General features: G+C 41.1%; 2 protein-coding genes across 5 annotated transcripts in view; both read left to right on the forward strand.

The window, feature by feature from the left end:
• The first annotated feature begins 91 nt into the window (after window positions 1–91).
• mybpha (myosin binding protein Ha) lies at window positions 92–16,631 on the forward strand. 3 transcript variants are annotated; one of them, XM_013910733.1, is made up of 14 exons: window positions 92–392; window positions 2,942–2,980; window positions 3,209–3,274; window positions 3,655–3,789; window positions 4,212–4,379; window positions 8,000–8,088; window positions 8,212–8,407; window positions 8,718–8,857; window positions 10,144–10,303; window positions 10,701–10,837; window positions 13,242–13,428; window positions 13,592–13,648; window positions 16,141–16,174; window positions 16,311–16,631. In XM_013910733.1, the coding sequence occupies exons 1-12, from the start codon at window positions 107–109 to the stop codon at window positions 13,624–13,626; spliced, it is 1,638 nt and encodes a 545-aa protein (XP_013766187.1). In that variant the 5' UTR covers window positions 92–106; the 3' UTR covers window positions 13,627–13,648; window positions 16,141–16,174; window positions 16,311–16,631. The 3 variants fall into 3 exon arrangements, with proteins under 3 accessions (XP_013766187.1, XP_005732578.1, XP_013766186.1); XM_005732521.2 differs by lacking the exon at window positions 2,942–2,980; XM_013910732.1 differs by lacking the exons at window positions 2,942–2,980; window positions 16,141–16,174; window positions 16,311–16,631 and adding an exon at window positions 14,230–14,347.
• Window positions 16,632–19,728: 3,097 nt separating this feature from the next.
• LOC102209069 (hemicentin-1) overlaps window positions 19,729–25,373 on the forward strand; it is an 11,436-nt gene continuing 5,791 nt past the window's right edge. The window contains exons 1-6 of one of the 2 annotated variants that reach the window (XM_005732524.1): window positions 19,729–19,749; window positions 21,816–21,915; window positions 22,018–22,053; window positions 22,783–22,833; window positions 23,646–23,936; window positions 24,111–24,404. In XM_005732524.1, coding sequence (XP_005732581.1) covers window positions 21,828–21,915; window positions 22,018–22,053; window positions 22,783–22,833; window positions 23,646–23,936; window positions 24,111–24,404 — 760 coding nt within the window. In that variant the 5' untranslated portion in view covers window positions 19,729–19,749; window positions 21,816–21,827. Of the gene's footprint in view, window positions 19,750–21,649; window positions 21,738–21,815; window positions 21,916–22,017; window positions 22,054–22,782; window positions 22,834–23,645; window positions 23,937–24,110; window positions 24,405–25,373 lie in introns of those variants that run through there. The other variant, XM_005732523.2, reaches the window with a different exon arrangement.

Below are 25,373 nucleotides of genomic sequence, written 5' to 3' on the forward strand. Positions count from 1 at the left end.
TGTGTTACCTGAGTTAAAGGTACACAACTTTTTTCTCCTTATATTTCTTTACCTTCAGTCTTCCCATAGAAGATGTGGCTTAAGTGGGTAGGCGGGTGTAGAAGTCATGGGAATGGGTGGAGCAGCCCACCAGCCCTCAGTATATATGTTACCTAAGACTCTTCCACCGCCTCATCCCGAGGAGTTCGCGTCCGCCTGCAAGATGCCGGCCAAACCTGCACCTATCAAGAAGTCACCAGTCAAGAAGGCTGCGGAGAAGGCACCTGAGCCCGTTCCACCCGTGGAGGCTCCACCTGCCGAGGCCGCACCTGCTGAAGCTCCTCCAGCCGAGGCAGAAGCAGCTGCCGCCCCCCCAGCAGAAGACACCCCCGCTGCTGAAGGAAGCGCTCCCGGTATCTCGATAGACTCTTGGGAACGGAGTAGAGTTGCAAGCTAATATTACTAACCGTGACTATGCGTGGGTAGCTCTCGTGTTTAACAGTGTTTGATTTAATTAAGAATATAAGCAGACATTTTCTCCCCCAAGTTAGGAAGTTCTACGCTTTTGTTGCATCAGACAGCTTTGAAGCATCCTAAAGCCAGTGATCAAACCTAAAGTGAATGCAGTGCAACAAAGTGCTTCCTAATTGTATCAAGTGAGTAGTAACAGTACAATTGTCATTATTTTTTTACAAGTACTTACTTTGAGCAAGGCTGCCATAATTTACAGCCTGTACTAGCAGTGGATCCGAGTACACGTGCAACACCCCCACTCTCCCCTTTCCACAAAGTTGGGATGTGAATTCCAGGAAAACTTAAAAGAAAAACCTGAACGAGACCAAGCATACCGATTTGGAGCAGAAACCTTCCCTTTAAGCAGCTCTCTCTATAAGTGACAGGGAACTGAGAAGACCAGTTGCTCTAGTGTTAATGCTTTTACAAGCCATATGGTTTCCATTCTTACTTGCTGTAGGATTTCAGCTGTTCCACAGTTCAGGATGCCTTTGTCATATTTTTTCTTTCACATGTTTTAAGTAGGTGACAGGTGTGGACTGCTGGCATGGCCATTTGGGACCCTTTAATACAGAGCTATGCTGCTGTAATATGTGGGGAATGTGTTGCCGACATAAGCAAGGCTTTCCCTGAAAATGATGTCATCTGAATGGCAACATTTGTTGCTCTAAATCTGAGTAAATTTTAAAAATACTCATAATTTTAAAAACAAAACCCTCTAATCTCAGTTTGTCAGGTCACAGATAAAAGACCTAAATGTGTCTGAGCTAAGAAAACGCAGCTGAATTTCTAGATCTTGCATTTTGTTTTGCATGCGACTTGAATTTGTTGGCATGGTGACATTTTTGTGGAGAGCCTTATTAGTTGGGAGATGTCCCTCCAACAAGTTACACAAACAGTTTTTTCAAAAAGCAAACGGATTTCTTATTTTTTTACATTTAATATGTTGTCTTTGTACTATTTTAAAAATAATTTAGTGTTGAAAGGATTTGAAAACATTGTGTAGTGTTTTAAATTTTACTTTACAATCTGAAACTTGAACACTGTAAACTACAGTGTGTGCTACATAAGCAAAGTACAACACTTTTCTTTAAAAACAAATCTCTCATGCTTCTACTCCTGTTCAGTAATTTACCACACATTAACTGTAAACACCAGCGCTTGAAGCCTTTTTGCAGACTGAAACGAAAGCTGGATCACAAGTTACCCTCTTGTATCAATACTCTAATAAAATGAAGAATTGGTTCAATGTGTTTTTGGCTTCAAACCTCGACACATGACCCTTAACCTTAACTGATGGCAATATGACAGAAGACAGAGGAGACTGAACAGCTACTAAGAGTAAACTTACACCACAGGCTGTCCGCACACATATGCAAGCTGATATGCAACATGTGTTTGTGTTCCACTGTGCACTTCTTGTGTTTCTGTCTGTAAATGTGTTTGTGTGTTCATCTTCCGCCTTTCTTAACTGCTGAGGTTTTTGTTTGTGGACATCTGGTCACCTGTTTGTTCTAACACAGCTGTACCCACACTGCTCTTTCCTGCTGCTTGCTCAGTAGAGTATACAGTGATGTGAAAAAAAGCTTTTGTGGGACTCTGTGCACTTGTTTGGAAAGAACAGTTTCCAAAGGAATGAAGAGAGTAAAGAGCAGCCAGTTTCTGGTAATCAAATGCTGGTTAACTGATCATTCGCAAGTCTGAGCACCTCTATAAAAGCAGCAGTTTTGGCAGCTGACTGATGTGGAGCATTCAGATGCTTGTGTTAACACAATGCGAGAATGGTCTCACGAGTGGATGCCAAATTCACCCCAAGGTCAGACTGTGCAATTCTTAGATAAATTCCAAACAACACATTAACATATTAAATGTTAAAGTTCATGACAGTACAATTAGGCTTGGTTGGAAGGGTTGCCAAAAGAAAGCCTCTTCTCTCTTAGAAGAACTTGGCAGCTCATCTTAGGCTTGCTAAGTAGCATCTAAAAAAACCCACAAGACTTAGTGTGGAGATGCTGTTGCTTTTCCCCAAATGTGGTGCTGTGGTTATGACAAACACAGCATGCAAAAGAATCGAGAGGTTGCAATGGTCCACTCAAAGTCCTGACCTCGGCACGAATGAAATGCTGGACAGGAGCTTAAGAGAGCTGTGCATAAACAAAACCATGCAAGTCTCAATGAACTGAAGCAGTGTAAAGAAGAGTGGGCAAAAAGTCCTCCACAAGACACTGATAGTCAAGGATTCCTTCAAGTTATCACTTGTGGTCCTGTAATATGACACACATTTAGTTTTCACAAAAGGTTCTGTGAAAACTTTCTTTTTCACATCACTGTAAGTTTATCAAAATGCCTAAAAACGTTCAATTACCTGCATTAATAATGTCAAATTGTTCGTATCTAACTGGCTTCCCTAACGGCGTTTTAATGCTAGCTACAGCTCCTGCCGCTGAAGATGCTGCTGCTGCTCCTGCTGCAGATGCTCCGGCAGACGGTAAACATTATCGTTATTAGAAACAAGTACTTCCCATCATGACTTTCCCAATCTGTGAGAAGGTAACTTCCTGATGCCTCTTTCTCTGCAGTAAAATAGTTTTGTTCAAAGGTTTGGACATTTGCATCGTTGAATGCTGCTGTATAGAAAAAATACTGTGGATAAGTACCAGGTTTTTTTTCTTGTATTTGCTTATAAAAATGTAAATATTCTCCGTTTTCTTGCTAGCTGCTCCAGTGGAACCTGCTGTAGTCGAGGAGCCACCTAAGGCCCCCACACCACCACCTCCTGCAGGTAACACTAACATCTGATCCTGCTGTGTGTCAGATGTAGCATTAATCTCCTAAAACAATTATATTCACTTTTATCTTGTATGTAAAGAAATTAAAGAAAGAGATCCTCTTATTTAAAAAGCTGGAAATGATAAATGAATTTGGCTTTAAATCAGATCTTGTATCAACATATTGTTTGACAGTTTTTCTAATGATTCATTGTGAAAATGAGAAAAATCTTCCATAATAATTATCAATAAAAATAACTGAGTTGCAGCTCCACACATTTATGCATTAGAATGTAAAGCATCTTGCTAATCATCCCATTATGTGTGTACTTTTAACTGTTTTGTCTATATTAAGAATGCTTTATCAAGCTTCACTGCACTAAACCTCTCACAGTCCCCACCAGTGCTCCTTTGGACGTGTCTGTGGATGATGTTAACGACTCCAGTCTCACCATTAAGTGGAAGACACCAGAGACCATCGGAGACTCGGGCCTGGATGGATACGCCATCGAGTACTGCAAGGATGGAAGTAAGTCTGCATATGTGTGTCACATGTATGTGAGAGTGTTTGCTTGCACCTGTCCCCAGCGTGTCAGAGGGCAAATATACTCATTGCTGGGTCCGGGCCGTATACGGCAGGCATCAGTTTACCGGCTGTCGCTGTATCTCCCGACACCACTTTTAGAAGCACTCATTTGCTCAGATGACGGCATGCCTTCTGAGATTTCGTCACGGTAGCCAAAGTATACTTCTTATGGGCAGGTTGTTTGTAAACTGGTGTCAACAGGTGATAAACCACTTAAGTTTAATTGAGGGGTTTTTAACATTCAGGAAAATTGCAATAAATAAAAAACCATCAGGAGAAAAAGCGGATAGTTTGCATTCTTTTCATAATATGGAATAATGACCCTGAAAGCCTCTCACTAACACAGATCCTTGGTTTCCCAACAGCAACAGACTGGGTTGTAGCTAACGAGGAGCTGACTGCAGCTAACCGATACTGCATCAAAAATCTGAAAGCAGGTGATTTGCTGCGCGTGCGCGTGGTGGCTGTAAACCCCGGTGGCCGCAGCGAACCTGGAACACTCGCTGACCCTGTGCCAATCCGCGAGGTTGTTGGTGAGTCATTATTGCACCTCACTATCAGGCAGCTTCCAGCAAAGTTGTCTTTTTTTGGACAACTTTTTTAAAAAAACAGTCTAAAATCACATAACACACTTACAAGTTAGTCTTCGTAGAAAGTGTCAAACCAACTCTAAAAACGTCTCATAATTCCTAAAAGGTTTCTTCAAACCTTTGTTGCTAAGCTCCCGTGACATTATTCTGTTTGGAGAAGGAACCACGCAAAGCTTGCTTGCACAGTACAATGAGAATTTCTATTTCATAGTGAGAATTAACACAGAGAATACGCTGTTCATCTCTGCACAAGACGTCCCGCACCAGAACCTTACTACCAAGCTCTCCGTTGCTGTGCAGCCACCTGGTAAAATGACTGTCTCCAACTCTTTATCAGGAGCTCTAACATAGTTGTAACTTATGACCTATCCTTAAAATACTCATGTTACAACCAGTGAGGCAGAGGTGGTATTAACTGCTGGTGCCTCAGATGGATTGCACAGATGCAAGCACATAAATCGCAAAGGTGCTGACAAGAGCTTTCATTAGCTGTAAGTCATGCTTTCATTTGCATGTACGCACATCTTCAGTCAAGACTGCTGGTTGGTACACTTTCAATTTACAGAATGTTCCTGTCATTTTATACATCCATGAAAATATATAACTAAATATAACTGAATAAATATAAAACGAAATCACTTTGAATCAGTTTGCAGCTTTGGTCCAGACTATAATATCACTTAATATACAGTAATGTACAAAAGCCGCCCCTTGTTTCTTTGCAATTTGCTAGGAAAATGGGAAATAGCTGCAGCATTTTATTGAAATATCCACACATACATGTAAACACTGCATATAAAGCAAAAACAGAGTTTGCACAATTCTAACAAGGTTAAAAGTCAGTATTTGCTATCAGCACCTTTATTCTTCAACGCAGCCTAAACTCTGTTCGTGTAATTTCTGTGAGTAATATTCAGGAATCCAGGCTTCTTGAAGGACATCCAGCTGTTCTTTGGACGTTGGCTGCCTTTTGTTCTGCTCTGAGTCAAGTTGATCACACACTGCTTCAGTCATGTTGAGGTTGAGTCCATGACTGAAAGTGTTCCACTGTCTGTTTTTCTATCCAGGAATGCTTTTACGTTACTGGCAGTGCTGCCAGAGATGTTTTACAGATACTAATGTGTGATGGATCAAAATCTAACTAAGGTATCGTGAGAGGTTGCTCTCCATAAATCACCTTGTTGGTGCAAAAATACTATTTTATGTCTATCAAACTGTGTTATCTTTGACCTTTGTGTTACTTTTTGTGTCTTTCTAAATCTTTGAAAGACTGGATAATTATTGCTCAAGAAAGCAAACTGAAGGCTGACTCGAGATTTTTGCACAGTACAGTTTGGTACATTCATTCATGAACTGTGTGTGTGAAACAGTCTTTCATTTACTTATCACCGGGTCACAGTTTACTCAAAAAAGGCCAAACACGGTTATAGCTAGAAGTAAGTAGGCGTTTGCACCAGGCCCAAATAGGCTCATTAGCAAATATTAACATGCTTGCCCTAAGATTGTTATATTAGCATGACTACCATGGGAAACGTGTTAAAGCATTTGACTCCAAGCACAAAAAGAGACTGCCTAGTACTATATAACTAATAATGGATGCAGCCTTTTTGCTTACGATTGCATCAACGACTATTCTTTCCCCTTTGACCAGTGCGTTCTTGTTAAAAATGCAAAAATCTGGCTGATGGTTATTATGACCTTTGTAAAATTCCTCACTTTAACTGTTGCTTCACTACTGTGGTGTGCTGTGTACTGAGAAGTACAGCTCCAGAATGCACAGAGACTCTCTTTTCACCACACTTCGCTCACAGTACTTTTTCTGTGGTTTAAACCACAGTTGGTTTATTTTCCGTAGTTCTGATTCTGAACCCACACACTGACGTAGTGCCGACCTGAGTTGACATGCCCCAGTTACCCACAGCTTACTGTCTCTAGGCGTATTTCCTGGTTGGTGAAACATGAGCCTAATTGTTGGATTCTGTATGGCTTGTTGAGGTTAAATTCAGCTGTGTGTCAGTCACAAGCTGTCCGGACCAGACACCCATCCACAGGTTTAAGCTTTAGAGGAAGACATGCTGTCCTACATATGCTGAAAGCCCCCTACAAAGACATTTTATCCGGAGACAATGGCAGATTATAGATTCCTTGCAGGGGGGACTTACAGGCTGCTGGATGCCACAATGCCTGCAACACTTCGGGGCATTGCTGGGAAGTGTGCTGATTAGCAAGGATTAGTGTTTGAGCCAAATCTGGAGGCAGCCCTGATCTACTTGGGAAATGGTTGTTCCAGAAGCAAGATCCCATCCTGAGAAGCAATGATACGGTGACAAATGTAAGAACAGGAAGGCAAGATATCAGGTTAGATTTAGTGCATCAGAAGGAGAAGATGTAAACACTCTTATAGCTAGAAGAAGATGGATGTGGATGTGGTGCCCAATGGGAGGGTAGTTTGAGTGGATTAGGAGAAGCAGGCTGTAGGGGGGTGAATGAGGTGAGGGAGGGCAGGAGCCTGGTGGTTTTATTTATCCTCTAAGCCCAGAGAGCTTTTCAGACATTTGCTGCTTATGCAGAAACATGTGAGAGATGCTGTTCCTGATACTTGGCACTTGGCGTGAAGGAACAGAGCCCAGCTAGATGTCTGCGATGCAACTTCACCTGTTTGATTTTAATTCACATCAGGAGTTGCTGCAGTCGTCTGCAGTCGTGATATCGCAACCACTGCTCAGCTGAAAGCGTTGACATGTATTTGTGGTTCCTTTGGGCACGACGTGAGGGCTGTGCGTTCAGGGTTCAGTCTTTCTTGCCACTAAAGCTATTTTAGGAGCTGCTGGTTTGAGGCTCTTACTTGTTCGGCTCTCCCTGCCTAGATACTGCACTTTTCTTTAAGCACACAGAACCTTTGTTTAGATTTCACCTCATTTTTTCTTTTGTTTGGTCCTGCAAAACTGGGTCATGAGGCATAAGCACTTAACGGTGGCTTGAGTGTGACGATGTATCAGGTCTACTTGCATCAGTATGGAAAAGATTTCATGTTAGCTTGTTTTTTATGTTTTTAAGGAAATGTTTTACATTGAAAAACTGAAGTGAAAGTGCGACGAGCTGACTTTTTAAAAAATCTTTGATGATCAAGTTAGTTTTTAATTGTATGCGTTTCGCACACATCGCTCTTTCAAATTAGTTTGTTTTGTCCTGCTAACAGTGCATTTTGCACTTTATAGTCATTGCTCTTTCTAAAGTTAAATACATATTCAGACTGTCGGCTTCTCGGCTGCTGTGACTATTTTTCTGTCATGAATTTGCATAGTTAAAACTGTTGTGGGTTAATTTTATCCTGTTCAATCATGTTCTTGTAGACTTTGCAGCAGCAGTAGCTGCTCTATTTAGATCTTGTTGACCTGCCATTATATGCATGTGTGAGCACACTTTAAAGAGTCTGACAGGATGTGTATACACCGTGCTTTATGCTGTTAGCATGTAATGTTAACTGTTCAGTAAATCAGCAGCAAATCTGCTCAGTCAGACGGACGAGGTGAAAAATAAACATGCTTGATTTGACTTTGCAGACCGTCCCAAGATCCGCTTGCCTCGGGCTCTCAGGTCCCGCTATGTCAAGAAAGTCGGAGAGCAGATCAACCTCGTCATCCCGTTTCTTGTAAGCTGGCTTGTGTGCACATCCACTGCATTAGTCAGTGAGGAAACATAAAAGGCTGACAGATACATTTTTGAACACTTCGGTTTATTTTGCTTTTAACCGTTCTCGTTTTCAACTCCTTAGGGAAAGCCTAAACCTGCAGTGTCCTGGCTTAAAGATGGTCAGCCTGTGGATACCAAGAAGGTCAATATCAGGAACAGTGACAAGGACAGCATCCTGTTCATCCGCGGCGCTCAGAGGGAGGACTCTGGTGTTTATGAGATGACCCTAAAAGTGGATAGCTTTGAAGATAAAGGCACAATTACCCTTCAGATTGTGGGTGAGTGACACATGAGACATAAAACAATCTCATTTGCACAAAGGAATATGTGAGCGTGTCAAACTGTTGATTCACGCGAGGCCTTCCTGTTAAATCTGCTCAGCTGGCTTTGCAGCTGACGTGTTGACTTCCGTGTTTCTAGACTTGTGACTTTCTCTGGGTATTAGCCAACATAAATGACATCTCTGACAAAGATGCCAGAGTGCTTGAGCCTTGTGCCAGCTACTGCTTAAAATACATACAGTTTAAATAGATGGTTTTCTCATTATGATTGTAATACCGTGATGCTTACAGTAATGTGTTTCATCAGAGCGCCCTGGTCCTCCTGTTAGTATAAAGCTGGTGGATGCCTGGGGCTTCAATGCTGCTCTGGAGTGGACTCCACCCAAGGATAATGGCAACACAGACATCACTGGATACACTGTCCAGAAAGCTGACAAGAAGACTGGGGTATAGTAGAGATTTACTCAAACTGCACAAAACCCATCTGTTACACCAGATCAGTAATGTTGACATGAATCTCACAAACCCAGAGCATCACTTTCTATTCATAGTTTGAGGTCGAGTTGCCCCACAGGTGTTGGCATCTTTAACACGACACAGAAAGATGCACATTTATGTGCATTTAACTCGGTTTTCAGTGTTTCATTCAATATGATGCAGTCAGAGTGAAGCCTGTTTTATAAAGGTTCTGTATTATTGGTGAATTTCAGATTAACTCTGAAGTCGGAATTAACAAGTTCCCAATAACAGTTTCATCTGGGTTGTCTCCTCAACTGGGATTTCCAACTCGGAAATTCAGAGCAGGAGTTAACAATCAAAGATGGCGGCAGTGAATGTAACCAGTAGTGGATATCTAAATCTTTTCATTTGTACAGCCCCTGTTGTGTATTTGTGATTTGCTAATAAGACATTTGCAGAGCAGCCACTATTCGGAGATGTGCTGCAGCGGTGCTTTTCAGAGCAAAAGCACAGGTATTGTGCTGTATTGGTAGAGATGCATGAAAGACTCAACCTTGCTAAAACCAAAACAAATGCTTTTTCAGTTTCTGCAACAATTTCTGACATCCAGGCAGCTGGAACGAGGCGTAAATGTCCTTTTTACAGAAATGCACTAACCAGAATGTCTTTGTTGAAGTGTGTTAGTGAAACAAAGACATTTTTCAGCTGGAGTCGTATTTGTTTTACAACGAGCAGCATTAGAACTTACAGAACAAAGCAGCCACTGTGACCTGGTATGGTAAATGGTAAATATTTGTATAGCGCTTTACTAGTCCCTAAGGACCCCAAAGCGCTTTACACATCCAGTCATCCACACATTCACACACACATTCACACACTGGTGATGGCAGCTACATTGTAGCCACAGCCACCCTGGGGTGCACTGACAGAGGCGAGGCTGCCGGACACTGGCGTCACCGGGCCCTCTGACCACCACCAGTAGGCAACGGGTGAAGTGTCTCGCCCAAGGACACAACGACCGAGACTGTCCAAGCCGGGGCTCGAACCGGCAACCTTCCGATTACAAGACGAACGCCCAACTCTTGAGCCACGATCGCCATTTATGATTAAATAAATGTTTAAATTGTGTGTGAGTGTAGGCAGGGCCTTGAAGGGACTTCACATATTACATGTGTAAGTATGCTGAGTATACTTGAACTTTTTTGAATTCAGTCCAGTAAGGACACATCATGCTATCAGCACACGTCTGATCGACTGTCTGCTGTCTCACGCAGGAATGGTTCACGGTGCTGGAGCACTATCACAGGTTAAGTGCCACCATCTCAGACCTTGTCATGGGCAACTCGTATTCCTTTAGAGTGTTTGCTGAAAACAAAGTGGGCATGAGCGAGAAGAGCACTGTCACAAAGGAAGTGGCCACCATCCAGAAGACAGGTGACCCCCTGAATGCACACACTACTTTCATTTGTCTCACATCAGTTTGTTTCTGTTGCATAAAGTTTTAGTGGCACGGCTGCAGTACGAATGGATACTTAGATTTTATTGAGCTGTGGTTAGTTGCAAGAATCTGAATTGGAGACTTGAGGAGTGGGAATGGCCTTGGCACTGCTTTAAACATAAGTGGATAGCTCTCTTGGCAAGTGCTCTGCTATTACTGAAATAAATTTAAATAGGCTGTGAAATCATTAAGATGATTACCATAGTTGTGTTACAGTGTGTTTTATTCTTTAAGCAAATGTGTGTAGTAGTTCCACTTTTAAACATAATGCAGTAAAAAAGAGGATCTGCACTATATCTGGCTCATAAAGGCTGAACGCTGCTTCCTTTACAGGTATTGTCTACAAACCTCCTGAGTACCCGGAGCATGACTTCAACGAGGCTCCAAAGTTCACCACGGCCCTCAACGACAGAGCCGCCACCGTGGGATACACCACCAAGCTGCTGTGCTCTGTTCGTGGGAGTCCTAAGGTTAGACGTGCGTTACTCTCATTTACAGATGTCAAAAAGGTTTCATTCATATTTTTTTCTTGTCTGAATATTTGCTTAGTATTTCGTGATAGTTTGTCTTCTTAAAACATTTGTAATTAGACGCCTTAGATTTTAGGGAACTATTATGACAGTGGTTTAATATTAGAGCTCACATTTTAACAACAAAAACATCCGAAACACCAACATCTTATATAAACAGCAGTGTCTATACAACAATTTATTGATACTAGATCTTATCAGTTGGTATGATGGTGGTATCCTAACAGTTGACTGGACATTTAGAGCTCATGCTCACACTAAAGGTACAAACCAAGCAGGACACATGGAAGCATCTGCTGGTTATAAATAGAACTGGCCTATTGAGATTTGGGGGACTTTCCATGTTACACAAACATAGCAAATGTTCCTTTTTGAACTGAAGCGGTCTTATTCTCACCAGAAAACCTCACAAATGCACTTTAAATATGATATTAGTGCCACAGTTAAAAAAGGATGCACTCTGGAGTTCAGGGAGGGCTTCCACTGGTATGTTTATGGGGATTTTCAGAATGTATCTCACTGTTTGGCAGCAACTGCTTGGGTTAAACTTATCTTTACAGTTGTCTGACAGATGCAGGCAGATTAAGTGGCAGTTCAGAATGGAAATGCAGTTGATTATTCGTCCTAGCCGTCCTTGGCTTTTCCCCAGGACAGCAGCAGTTAGTCGCCCTGTGCGTGCCGGCGTAGATTGGTACAGCACGGCACAAACGCTGATGTTAGACAATGAAGAAAACAGGGATTGATGGTTAATTTGTATGTAGCTTTATGTTTGTTCTTTTTTGCAGCGTTTAGTATTTATTAGTCATTTTATGACAGTATGCCACAGTTTGGGACAGTGAAACTTATCACAGACAAAGTCTGTAGCTGAGAATAATGAGAAAGCAATTTTCCTTCATGTTAGTATCTACAGACTGAGAGCTGTGCTTGCCAAATAGGTCTTTCTTGCCTTTCCCTGTGGTGTAAAAAGATTTCTCCAGGTAGTTGTATCATCTGTATGTCTGCTTAACCATGCGTCCAACAATCTGTCGTCCTCTGCTTATCCAGCCTATCCCACTGGGCATAGGGCGGGGGCAGGGTACACCTGGTCATCTACTTAACCGCTGTATGACCGATACTTTAACTTCACGTCTTTACATAATCACTGTAAATTGAAATCTCTCATACTCCTGTAAGTGGGCTTGAAGTGTTTTATAGCATGTGTTTATCGAGCCACCTCCTCTTCCCTGGCATGGAGTTCAGTGTTGAGAGGTCCAGTACAAAGGCATGCTCAGTAGTGTGATAGCTTGTCCTGTTGTCTCTGATAAAGAGCTGTCACATAGAGTAGGGGACTGCATTAAGGGGGTGAGAGATGCGTGATAAGAAGGGCGGACAGAAAAAGAGACAGTGATAAGAAGTATAGATTGTTCTCCTTTCATGGCTGATTGAAGATGTGTTTGTAACACAGAAAGCACTATTTTTGCCGCCCAAACAGACCACAGCTGCAGAACAAGTTTAAATAGCTCACTCTGTACCAAGCAGACAGGAAAGAAAAACCACGACAGTTTAAAGTAAGAAATGTAAAACTGAAGTGGAAAAAAACACATCGGTGAAGCTACAGAGGCGGAGATTTAAAGACCAGTTTGAAACGGTAACATTCACTGACTATTGGCAGGGGTTTATTAGGCTTTACTGAGACGCCAGTTGTGTTTTGTCCCACAGGACACATTCAGTCAAAACAGAATTGGTCTGAAAATCAACCTTTAACCTGTAGAAATTACTGGATTTCTTTGCATTTTCCCTGTTTCGCCATTTAACCATTTCTCTGGTGACCAAGTCCGTTGCCACGCCAACAGTTCTCTAAGGCTTTACATAGGTTAAAGAGCTAACATCGAACTCAGCATGTTCAAATATACACTATGACAGTGTGACCAATGTGTATATTTGGGAGGTTAGTCTAGTCTTGGGGAAATCTGAAATGAACCGAGGTGCACAGAACCGGGATGTCTTTAATTAACTTATTTAATTAACTTGCAAACATAAACTGATCTTGATATTTCGTGGCAATCTTTCGAATAGTTGTTGAGTATTCAGCTTGGAAGTGGTAGACCAACTGACTACCTTAACCATGCTTCATGGCCAAAACTGTCACACACTTTTTCACGTGTCTCTATTAGTCATCGTGTCTTTACAGATTGGTTCCTGAATGTGTCCGATGAATATTCTCATGTTGCAGAAGAGATCAACCTTGTACATCCCAGCTGCTGTTATCACAATAATACATGCAAGATGTTGATTTTCATTAACATCAGTCTTGGTAATTTTGTGGTAAAGTTAATTTATTTTGTACATTTTTCTTTCATCTCAGCCTAAGATCGAGTGGTTGAAGAATCAAATGGTCATTGGTGACGACCCCAAGTATCGTCAGATCTCCAACCAGGGCATTTGCTCCCTCGAGATCCGAAAGCCCTGCAGCTTTGATGGTGGTGTGTACACCTGCAGAGCTAAAAATGCCCAGGGAGAGGCCACCGTCTCCTGCAAGCTCGAGGTCAAACGTATGTATCTACTGTTGATCAAATGGGGAAATATTTCTACATTTACTCTTCAATATTTTCTCCCTAAGCTGTTGTGAATTATTGTAACTATAAAAAGACATTTACATCAATTTGAAAAGCAGAAGGTTTTTTAACCACAGCTACACTTTTGTTTCCTAAACAGAGGTCATTCTTCCAGATGCTGAGAAGGGGAAATAAACTATTATCTAAACCTCTAGAGGTAAGTTCATTAGCAACTTACCTCTGTTCACTTGCCTAAACCCTCACTGTAAATACCTTAGTAACATAGCACACTGTGAACATCCATCTGTAAACAAGCAGACAGCTTTCCCCTGTGCTCTGCATCTACCTGTACTGTTTTGTTTACTCTTCGAGGTGTCTCCCTATTTCTCTGTAGGCGGCCTGTACTGTAAGTTCTTGTGGTACCACTTGGCCATAAAAATAAAACCACTGCCAGATAAAATGGATGATTTTGATATATATCATCATTTTAGCTCATCATGTTGCAATCCAATATTCTGCTTCCTGGCAGTCATGCTACTTAGACACATCCCACTCACGCTTGCAACTAGTGCAAAATGCCACAGCACGATTTTTAACTGGCAGAAGGAAATTCGACCACATCACTCCGGTCTTGGCCTCTACATTGGCTTCCAATGGAATTTAGGATCCGTTTTAAAGTTCTTTTATTGGTTTTTAAATCTCTAAATGGTCTGGCACCTGTTTATTTGTCTGACTTGTTGAAGCCACATGTCCCCATTCCTGCGCTTCGGTCAGCAACTGTTGCTTTCTGTCCCAAAGTCACGGCTGAAACTTGGAGGAGACCGAGCGTTCCCTGTTGCGGCTCCGATGCTTTGGAAAAGCCTTCCTCTCCTTATTAGACAGACTACATCAGTGCCAGTTTTTAAGTCCAGATTAAAAACCTATTTTTATTCCCTGGCTTTTAACTCTGTGGGTAACTGGCATTTTTATTAATTTTATTGCTATGTCTGGTTTTTGCTATTTTATTCCTATATTTATATTCATTGTTATATATATATTGTATATATATTCTTTTTAAAGTGCTATATAAATAAACGATGATGATGATGGCCTCTCCCTGTATGCTATGCAACATCACTATGACAAAGTATTTGTTATTAAAGCTTTCACTGGCAAACCCAGTTTACTGGCTCAGTTGTCATTGGAGATGAAATGGGACAGACTGATAAAACCTGCAGAGCCACTGACCAGCCATGAGCTGCAGTGACAAACTCATCAGTTTAAAAGCAACGCCGCTCTTGCTCTCCTCATGTCTCCTCTCAGCCTTTATCCTCTGTGCATTTTGGACATTGCAAGCCCTGCTTTTAGATGTGGTAATGTGGCGAGGATTAATGATGGCTAAATAGAAATACCAAATCTGATGTTTTCACTGCTTTTATTATGCTATTTATATCCTCACTCTTAGACTGCCACATTTGTGTTTTGGTGTTTTAATTACTCCAGTGGTGTAGAATTTCACAGGGAGTGCTCAAAATTTCCTTTTAACTATTAAGATCTGACACATCAGCAGATTCACATCAGTTGATGGCTCACTCTGCTGTTATTTTTGTACACAGCCTGTTGTTAAATTTCAAACAGAACGCTCTATTTATGTTGCTTTAGCCTGCCTAAAGTTTCATGCTCACCTGCAAGCAGCTTTGCAACCCACTTTCTTTTTATGCTGTATCTGACTTAATCAGTGTCAAATCTCTTGATACCTGCTGTGATGGTGTTGCTCCTTCTGCTATGTGCTTTCCATGGAGAGGTTCCAGAAAGCAGTCACAGCAAACAAAATCTGACGAAGATCCTGACGACACTCTAACTGATTATATTTAAAAATAACCACTTGTGATTGAATGTTGCTGTTCAGCTCCAATTACATTTTGTAATATGCAATATAGGAGAACAACCATTGTGCATTAATTTTGCACTTTGAACAGTTAGAGGAGTAAAGTTTCAGTGTCCTTCTTAGTTGTTTGACTTGAGGGAATAAAATAGTTGCCATGATACATACACACTTCAAACTTGACCTTGAGTGTGGTCAGGGACACAAGTGTCTTCACATCATGCTGTTACGTAAATGGGGTCACATACCTTTCTACTCCGAATGCAACTCCAGTGTGTTTGGATGGGTTCACACCTGTATTTATGTACAGCTGTCCTCTTGTGATCAGATTACTGAAAAAGCGTTTTCAGGCCAAGTGTAAACTGTGCCCTATAAATGACGTGATCCTGCTTATAAGTCTCTACAAGGTGTCAGTATGTGATCCCATACAGCTCAGCCTTACATGGGATGGCCCCGCATGGGGAGAAAGAAGGATTAGGCAGGATTGGCCATTGGGCGAGAGATAGGGGTGATGTCAGTGCGGCACTCGACAGCTTCTATAAATGACTCCAGATGATCTGACACACAGCCAAACTCATCACATTACCATGAGTCAACAGGCCGAGTGCTGTGAGAAGAGGGGAGAACGGGCTAAGAGAGCAGAAACTGAGGCAGATAATCCCTGATGGAAAATACGCACTTAAGCAATCTCACACATAAGGACACACCCAGACCTACAAGACAGCAAGACCTTAAACGAACGGTCAAGCTTTCTGTCAGGATGTTTCTGATTAAAGTGATTACCAATGTCTCATGATTCCATTTAATGTCTTCTTCCTTATCTTTCCACCTTTCTTTGGCTTTAGAGGACCAGCAGAAGTCCAGGTCTTATGTTTTAAGGTAAGAGTTTGTGTGTATGTACATCATTCAGTTAAAATAATTCATTAAATTAATGCACAATATGCCAATTTTATGTCCTCTGTGGAAATATGACTGCGTGTGTGCAAACCTTATAAATCCCTCTTATTTCTTCCAGAGTGTTTGAGAAGGTGCAAGTTGGCTGTGCGGCAGTGTGTACATAATGAAGAAATGGGCAGAACACCATACCAACATCTCCATATCTATTTCAGACACCCTGACTCTCCCTCCAGCATGCATGGAAGATCCAGCCCATCCCCGTTTGCCAAACGCTGTATGTTATTTCAGTTGGTGACATGTATGTAAAGCTATATTTACCATGTTTTTTCTGTTTGTTATAGTAAGTATATATAAGGTACATGTACTGCTCAATGAAACAGTAAATCCTGGGAGATGCGATGCCTGTAGGGATGTTAAATAAAGGTTATATTTTATTATATGTTATGTGATTTTCTTTTTAAAAACATACATTTAAAGATGCTTATAATACAGTGTCCCAGTGTAGAGTTATCTACAGTTATTAAGAGAGTCATAGGATTTCAATAATGAGATTTCAAGTTGTTATCATTTAATGAAACAGCCTTTGTAGACTGGTTCTCTGGCATTTTGATGAAATTCTGGTTACTGGTGGCGTAGTGGTGAGTACTGTTGTTTCTCAATAAGATGTTTCTAGCCTTCGTTAAGTTCCTGTTCCTGTTCCTGTGACTTAGTGGGTTTCCAGGCTTCCTCTCACAGTCCAAACGTATAGTTATGTCCATTAATATTTGGACACAGACAACTTTTTCTAATTTTGCTTCTGTACATTACCACAATGAATTTTAAATGCAACAATTCAGATGCAGTTGAAGTGCAGACCTTCAGCTTTAATTCAGTGGGTTGAACAAAAAGATTGCATAAAAGAGTTTCCTCCTGTTAATGCTCTGCCAGGCCTTTCAGTTGCTGTTTGTGTGGAGAAGTTTAGTCTTCAGCAAGTTAAAAGCTCAGTTTGTTACGGTCAGGTGACTGATTTGGCAGTTCAAGAATATTCCACTTCTTTGCTTTAATAAACTGTGTTGCTTTGGCTGCATGTTTTGGGTCGTTGTCCATCTGTACTATGATGCTGCCCAATCACTCTGACTGCATTTAGCTCAATTTGAGCTCAATTTGTCTCTGAACACAGACAAACAAACAAACACTAGTGCCCCAGTGACACTGGCAGCCATGCATGGCCAAGCCATCACACCGCCCTGCTGTGTTTTACAGATGATGTGGAATGCATTGGATCATGAGCTGTCTCATAATTTTGCCATCTTGCCATCATTCTGAGAGACGTTGATCTTGGTTTCATCTCGAAAGAATATTTTTCCAGACCTGTGCTGGCTTTTTTGATGTTTTGTTTTTTAGCAAAGTCCAATCCAGCTTTTCTATTCTTGGGGCTTATGAGTGGCTTGAACCTTGCAGTGAACTCTGTATTTACTTTCATGGTTGGTTACTGGTACACCTACCTCCTGGAGAGTGTTGTTCACTTGGTTGGCTGATGTGATAGGATTTTTCATCACCATGGAAATGATTCTCCACCACTGTTGTCTTCCTTGGACATCCAGATCTTTTTACGTTGCTGACCTCACCAATGCTTTCTTTCTCAGGATGTACCAAACTGTAGATTTTGCCACTCCTAACACTGCAGCAAAGTCTCAGATGAGGGGTTTTTTTTTTTCAGTTTTTGCAGCTTAAGCAGGCTCGTTTCACCTGCATGGAGAGCTGCTTTGACCGCATGCTGTTCATAGCAATATCTTCCAAATTCGAGCACCACAGCTCAAATCAACTCCAGTCATTTTATCTGCTTCATTAGTAATGAAACAATGAGCCCATCAAATAGCCTTTAAATCAATTGTCCAATTACTTTTGGTCCCTTTAAAAAGAGAGCGGTGCATGTTAAGGACCTGTACTCCTAAACACTTCATCCAATTTGAATGTGGATACGCTTGAATGAAAGCTGAGTCTGCATATTATGTCCATGTCCATTATGTATCAATAATTGGAATATGTTTAAGTATACAGGTAAAAAGTGTCCAAATATATATGGACCTACCTGTACGTATGTCAGGTTAACTGGTGGTTCAATGTTGGCTGCAGGCACATGTCTGTTTCTCTCTGTTAGCCCCTCAACTTCTGCCACCAAACACAAGATTGTCTTTGAAGCTAATGTTGTACAACATCTATTGTTTTCTAAAAAACAATAGATGTTGAAATGAAATACTATCTGCCGAGCTATCTTATTCAACTGTACACTCTTTGGAGAGTTCCCCATCATTGCCTCTGTGAAAAAAACATTTAAGTTTGAAATGTTTTCTCGAAAATCCCCAGAAAGAAAAAAAGCACCACTTCATGATTCAGTTTTCAAACAGTTATTAGCGTTACTAGTATTAATATTAGTAATATTATTGACACTGCACCGGTGTTTCATCAGGAACAGTGAGTGACTGTACATTATCTTTTATTAATAATGAAACAGTTTAACTGAACGGGACCTGAATATGAAGGTAACAAAGAAAAGAAAAGAAGTATGCAGTCCAGATGCACAGCACAGCTTCCAGGATTGGCGAGACCTTAAGACAAACAAGGGAAATACCACGACTCTGCCCATTTTTGTCTTTGCCAGAATCACCTGAGGTCCTGTTGGGGGAAAAATGTCAAGTGAAACTGAACATACATCTGGAAGCATCTTTTGTTTAGCCTGTTTACACATTGATGACAGGAACAGTCCAGTTACTCATCGCTGTTTGCACGATGTTTGCGATGTTGGAAGTAGCAGTGTTGCCAACTCCTCAGTAAGAAAAATCGCCATTGGCCTAAAAGTCGCTAGAAGTCGCTAAATGACGTCATCGCCTAATTTGCATAATTGGTCATGCTAATGTAATTGTAACCTACGTTGTTGGAGAGAGAAATAACATCGTGGAAGAGACAAAGTCAGTAAAAAATGTCTTAAATGCATTTAGAGTTTATTTAGAACTACAAATTAAATTTCTTTTAGCAATTATTGTTTTTTTAATGTCACAATTCCAACCCTGCTCCTTTACCTGGGCTTGGATCGGCAAAAGTGACCCGAAACAGGCGCTCTGGTGGAGTTACTGTGTGTGTGTGTGTGTGTGTGGTTTTAAACGTTGTGGTCCACAAAACAACATAACAGTAAAAGAAGAACTGACTGCGTTGCAGTCAGTGCGGGAGCCCTGCCCTGATAGCGGCCTGTGAGCGCTTTGGCACGGGCGAGGTGCCCACCGCAGCACCCGCTGCTTATTGAGAGTAAAGTCGTCATAAATAAGTCTCTAATAACGCCAGAAAAAGTCGCCAGATTTGTCGCTAGTCGCGTTTCAGAAAAAAAGTCGCTAAGGTGGCCTGAAAACTCGCTAAATATAGCGACAAAGTCGCTAAGTTGGCAACACTGGGAAGTGGTAAAGTTTGGGAAAAGAAAAACTACGGAAATCCCAGTTTAGAAGACAGGAAGGAGACTGTGCGCTCTGGAAGTGAAAGCGACCCGTGAATGCATCATTGTGTGTGACAGTAACGTTAACGACAACGTAAGTTTTACATTATGTAACTTAAAAAAAAAGATGTTTGCTGACGTATGGAACGATTAATGGTGTCAGAAGCGACACAACAGCACCGGTAACTTTTGATGTCAACTACTCACTAACAACCGCTAAACTGCGGTTTTAAACAGAGCCGAGGTTGTTGTATGTGGTTCAAGCCACCGATAACAGTACCTGTAAGTGCCTGTTTATTATTGTTTGTTATTATTGTTATTATTAGTAGTAGTAGTAATAGCATCAATACCAAAATAAAACGACTCCAAAACACATGATTCACTAAATACTACTTTAGACAAATCATGCAGTCCCCCCCCCCCTTATAGAAACATATACTCAGCAGCCACTTCACTGGCTACACCTGTTCAACTGCCCATCACATGGCTGCAACTCAGTCTGTATAATATCTGCTGCCATAATCCACTATCTTCAAAGCAGAAGTTCAAACTCAGCATCAGAAAGAAGCTCAATTAAGTATTTTTAAACGTGGCATGGTTGTTGGTGTCAGACAGGCTGGTCTGGCTATTTCAGAAACTGCTGGTCTTCTGGGACTTTTCCACACAATCATCTCTAGGGTTTGATGGTATCGTCTGAAAAACAGAAAATATTGATGCCATAAGTCAGGGGAGAATCAACAGAATGCTTTGAGCTGATATCAGAGCAACACTAACTCAAAGAACCGCTGATTACAACCAAGGTGTGCAGAAGAGCTCTGAATGCACAACTTGATGAAGAAGCAGCAGAAGACCAGACTGGAAGTCACTCATGTAGGGTGATAAGAGAACAGTGAGGCTACACAAATGCACACACCAAAACTGACGCTGGAAGAGTGCAAAAAATGGTGGCAGGTGTGATTTATCTCGATTTCTCGTCCACATTCAATTCAATCGAATTAAATTCTGTTCAGTTTTATTTATATAGTGCAACAGTGCATCTTATATCATCTGTATCATGAAGAACTGACGATGTTCTGCAAGCAAAAGAGCAGTCCAAGTACTTTGTACTAGCAAGGTGTAACTAATGAAGTGGCCACCGAGTATACATGGCCTGGTGAAATCTAATCAGGCTTTAATAAACCGGATAAATCCAAAGACTGATCTATACAAATGTTTTTTTAAAGATAGGTTATTGTTGTTATTCCCAGGTTTGATATGAACCGAGGTTTATTTTAGTTTGACATGACATAACGGGATTTTCTGTGTTATACAGACACCTTGTGGTGAGTAGGGTGAGTGAAGTCCTCGCTTACACAGGAACTGAAATGTGATGCATCTCGGTGCAAAACACCCAGCCTTACAGGAAGTCACCAGAGAGAGAAAGATTCATTCGACACGTAATAATTAAAACTGATGTGGTCGTTAAGGCTGTTTTGAATATTACATATAATGTAGTTACATGTGTGCTCTAAAAGGTGTTTTCAGTCAAAATGAAACTGTTAAGAAATTTCCTTTCTTGTTTTTCGAGAGCAACTTTCAGCTGAAGACAAAAGGAAGTCACAGTTTGTGGTTAGACGCTAGTTTCATATAAGTTTATAAAAAAAGTAGAATTTAAATAACCTGCAGTTTCCGTTCATCCCCTCAAATCACGCCTCAGCTACAGTTTCCAAATGGCCTGCACCATAGTAAAAGGATAACTTTGATTTTAGGAATGCATTTGTTGATGTTGGTAGTTTTTTAAAATTATTTCTTTTGTTTCGTTTTTTTCTGCACAATGAAATATCCCAGATACGACATGCTGGCTAAGTCATAGACGACTTTAGGTCTAAAATCGTCAAATTGAGCACAATATCGAGCTTTGTCAACAGTTTAGCATCTTGCACATTCTTTCAATTCCCTAAACCCTCCTTTTATTTCACACAAATCAGCAGTTCAACTTTGTATCAACAACAAACATCTGAGTGTGGTTCACCAACACATTTCCTGTTGCTTTAACAAAAAAAGGCAGTTGTCTGAGAGCGACAGGAAAGCTGCCGTCCTGAGGTGAGTTCAGAAATGAAGCTGTCACATACGCCCATTTATACTGCAACTGCGCTCTATTTCCTTTACTGAATGTCACAGCGAAGCAGATAAATGAGTCAACTGAGACACCCAGTCTCTACATGTGCTACACGTGCAGCTCAATGGAAAATGTGGCTGTTCAAGGTCTTCAGTGTAATATGTAAGTTTTTAAGCGTTTATGTTCAATTCTGTAGTTTATAAAGAATATTTTCACTTACATGCAAATCTTAATGCAACTGAACATTGTTTGGTTCTTTGACAGATGCGGTTGCTGTTTGTGCTTCTGAGGATAACGATGGTAGGAAAAACTGTCTTTCATGCCGAGAGCAGATTTTCACACATTCGAGCAGATTGCACTGTTTTAGAAGTTGAAGATGATTTTTGGAAAAAGATTTTCTAAAACATTTTCATGTTGAGCAAAAACACCAGATTCAGTACAGAAGTTAACTGTTAAGATCATAAAGTGTCTCTTAAACCAACATTTATGCACTGAATGCCTACATGGCCTGGTCTGAGTCGAGCAAGAGCAATGTTTAGGAAGTAGAACTTGGGTAAATTTAACAAGAGGAACATGAAGTACTTTATTGTCATGAGTCTGAAAGTTCCTACAACTAGATACACACACTTATAAACTCATGTGTCCGTATTACCTCACGCCAGCCTAATCTCAATAGTCTCCTGTCATCATGCCGTAGGTTTCACTTGACAGTATTGAGAGGGGATGTATTGTGTAATAGTTTTGTATGTAGGACACAAAGGATGTTTTCCTCCTTTTTCTACATGAGAAGTGTTTTTAAGTCATTGTTTTGTCAAACTAAAAGTTCTTAAAAGTTGTGAAAAATGTGTTCATTTCAATCATTCATGTCTACTAAAAAAGAATTAGGCATCGCAGTTTGAGATTGGAGCTCTGATTTAACTGTTACCAGTGTTTTTATGAAGTCTCACCTTTACATTGTGGATATGACTCAAACCTTGTTTTTTTTTAATCTAAACTTTGCTCTCCACATCTTTTCTCTTCTTCATCCAGCAACCACCTACAATCCTACAGAAAGTGAATCGACAGCACCTCCTCCTTTTGGTGAGATTATGACCTCAGTTTTTTAGATCATATGTACTCGTCAAACGCCACTTACACTGTGCCGCTAACATGTCGGGCTCGTTTTTGGCTTCAGAGCTACCTTAACTGGCATGCCGAGCATCATGCCAGGACTGCACATTAGTGGGCAGCAGTACCTGCATGATGGATTTGTTTTATTTAACCACATCCGATAGGTGACGTATTTCACTGACATCTAGTCAGATCTGAATTCAGTGAACACTTCGTTGTGTTCAAGAATGCAGCGCGAGTGTTTGAGCTTTGGCATGCCGTCCTGTTGAATAGATGGGTACAATTTATCAGTAAAGGAATGGGCAGGGCCAGCAACAACGGGCTACTTGAGTAAGCTTTTTAGGTGATGTCTGATTGATGCTGTAGAGTATCTAAAGACTTCCTACTGACCCATAAAACACCCCATTCAACGCAACAATTCTGAGGTTGTGTCATTACAGAAATCTAACCAATCAAAATGTTTTTTCCGGTCTTTAATTGTCAAGTTTTGGTAACTTTGGTTTCCTGTTCTTACCTGACACGATTAGCATCTGGTGTTTTTGTGCTCACATCTCCTTCAGCTTTTACTGCGTTCTACATTCACAGATGCTCCTCTGTGTACTTCGTTTGTGATTATTCTTTTAGATTTACTGATATTTTTATATTACGTCTATAGCCATCATTAGGGGGGTTTTGCTCAGATTCTGGATATACGAATGGAATCTAAACTCCCAGTTGTTTTTCTTTTAGGAGTGTAAACCCTCATTCATTCCCATTCTTTCACTTTTTTAATCAATTTTCAGAGCCTCCGGTACCAGTTCTGGAGCGAACGTCCTCCTGGTCAGACGTCTTCTCTTCTGAGAAAGTAGTGCTAGAATGTAAAGCCACTAGCAGCTCGGAGCTGATCATCACATGGAAGAAAGATGGAAGCCCTCTAGGTTCTGGTCCAAATCCGTCTCCGTCCCCAGATAAGTCAGTGCTTACAATCACAGTGTCATCATCACAAGATGCTGGATATTACACCTGTGTGGTTGAGGGCAAAAAGAAGCCCAGTCAAACTAAAGAAAGTGGACCTGTCGAAATTAAAGTTATTGGTAAGTATCCACTGTGCCACCAGTACATAAACTACAGCATTCATGTTTATTTACATGAGGCTGTGTGTAACTTTGGGTGCATGTATAGTACTTGGATGATGTACATAGCAATTTGGCTTTCTTACTGATACTCTTTTAACCTGCAGTTAAAAGTTCTCTTTTTTTGTGTTACAGACCCACCAACACCAGGTCTGCAGCTTCAGACTGCCTGGAAAGATGTGTTTGAAGGTGAGGCGGTGGAATTTCGCTGTCACGTTGTCAGCAGCACCCCTGGCTGGACGTTTACATGGCACAGAAACAAGCAGCAGCTCCAAAATAACCCAGTTGAGATCATTAATGGGGACGGATCATCATTAAAAATCAACCCGGTCCGTCAGACGCATAAAGGATCATACACCTGCAAAGCTCACCTTACATCTAGGGGAGTGAACTCTGGATTCAGCAGCGAGGTTATGATCCAAGTTAGCGGTGAGTTTTCTTGCATGTGCATGGCATTACTTTAACTTGCATTAACAGTTTAAGAAATAACAAAGTAATAAGAGTACGACAGGCTAACAGGGTGATTCTGTCACTGTGGACAGAGCCAAACAGTCTGTTTTGGCCCTCTGCGTTGCTTCATATATACCTCACAGACGAACATGAGATTCTTATCAGTTTTCTCAAACCTCACCACAACAGTAGGTGAACACAAGTAAAATTATTGTTGTAAATAAGCAGTTGGTATTGTGAATATGCAAAATGCTAATCTTGTGTATAAGCAGGTCATATTTTGCGTTGTCCATACTGTTATTAAAACCTCAAAACTTCTTTGTACTCCGTGAAACAGCATTTTGAGAGCATCTTCCTTCCGTTATTTTCTGCATCGTCTGTCGAAACAGGATGTTGTGGCGTAGCATAAAGCACAGAGGGATGCCTCAAAAGCCGTCAGGGTGTTAGAACATAGGTGGAGCTGTGAGGGAAAGAATAAGATCATTTGTGTAAAAGGACACATCCTGTTTTACACACTAAATAATAGAAATCATTGCTAGCTGCAACTGTAAAAGCATGCTATGTTAAATGGTTAATGCGTCTGCTTTCGTCAGAGTTCACTTCCAACTTGTGTTGGTGTGTTCCCCACCGAGAGTGTGAAGTTCAAGTGTGGGATGGGGCAGGGCGCCTGTGACTGGATGTATACATGGTAGAGAGATGGGACGCAGGTCCACGCTGATGGTACTGTGTCTTTAGATGTGAATGAGGCTCTGCTTCAGCTGGTCATATAGGAAAAAATGTGTAGTGGAAAAATCCAGAACAGGGCTGTCACCAGCCAAACCAGTTCTAAGTTTCTCTCACTGTGTGGTGAGTTTTAGAAATTTACACAACATCACAAACGCTTTTGTGTATTTTTACAAAGGAACTTTTTCAAGTTCAGGTATAAAACATATCAAATATTATATTAAA

Source organism: Pundamilia nyererei, unplaced genomic scaffold (assembly GCF_000239375.1).
Source record: "Pundamilia nyererei isolate P.nyererei 1_Seehausen unplaced genomic scaffold, PunNye1.0 scaffold00047, whole genome shotgun sequence".
Taxonomy (NCBI): domain Eukaryota; kingdom Metazoa; phylum Chordata; class Actinopteri; order Cichliformes; family Cichlidae; genus Pundamilia; species Pundamilia nyererei.

Bases quoted from the DNA above. Each gene is read 5' to 3' on its own strand.
- mybpha (XM_013910733.1), top strand. From the start codon at position 107: ATGGGAATGGGTGGAGCAGCCCACCAGCCCTCAGTATATATGTTACCT. The intron at 4,380-7,999 runs GTGAGTCATTAT...TTGACTTTGCAG, and splicing joins GCCAATCCGCGAGGTTGTTG to ACCGTCCCAAGATCCGCTTG. The intron at 10,304-10,700 runs GTGACCCCCTGA...CTTCCTTTACAG, and splicing joins GGCCACCATCCAGAAGACAG to GTATTGTCTACAAACCTCCT.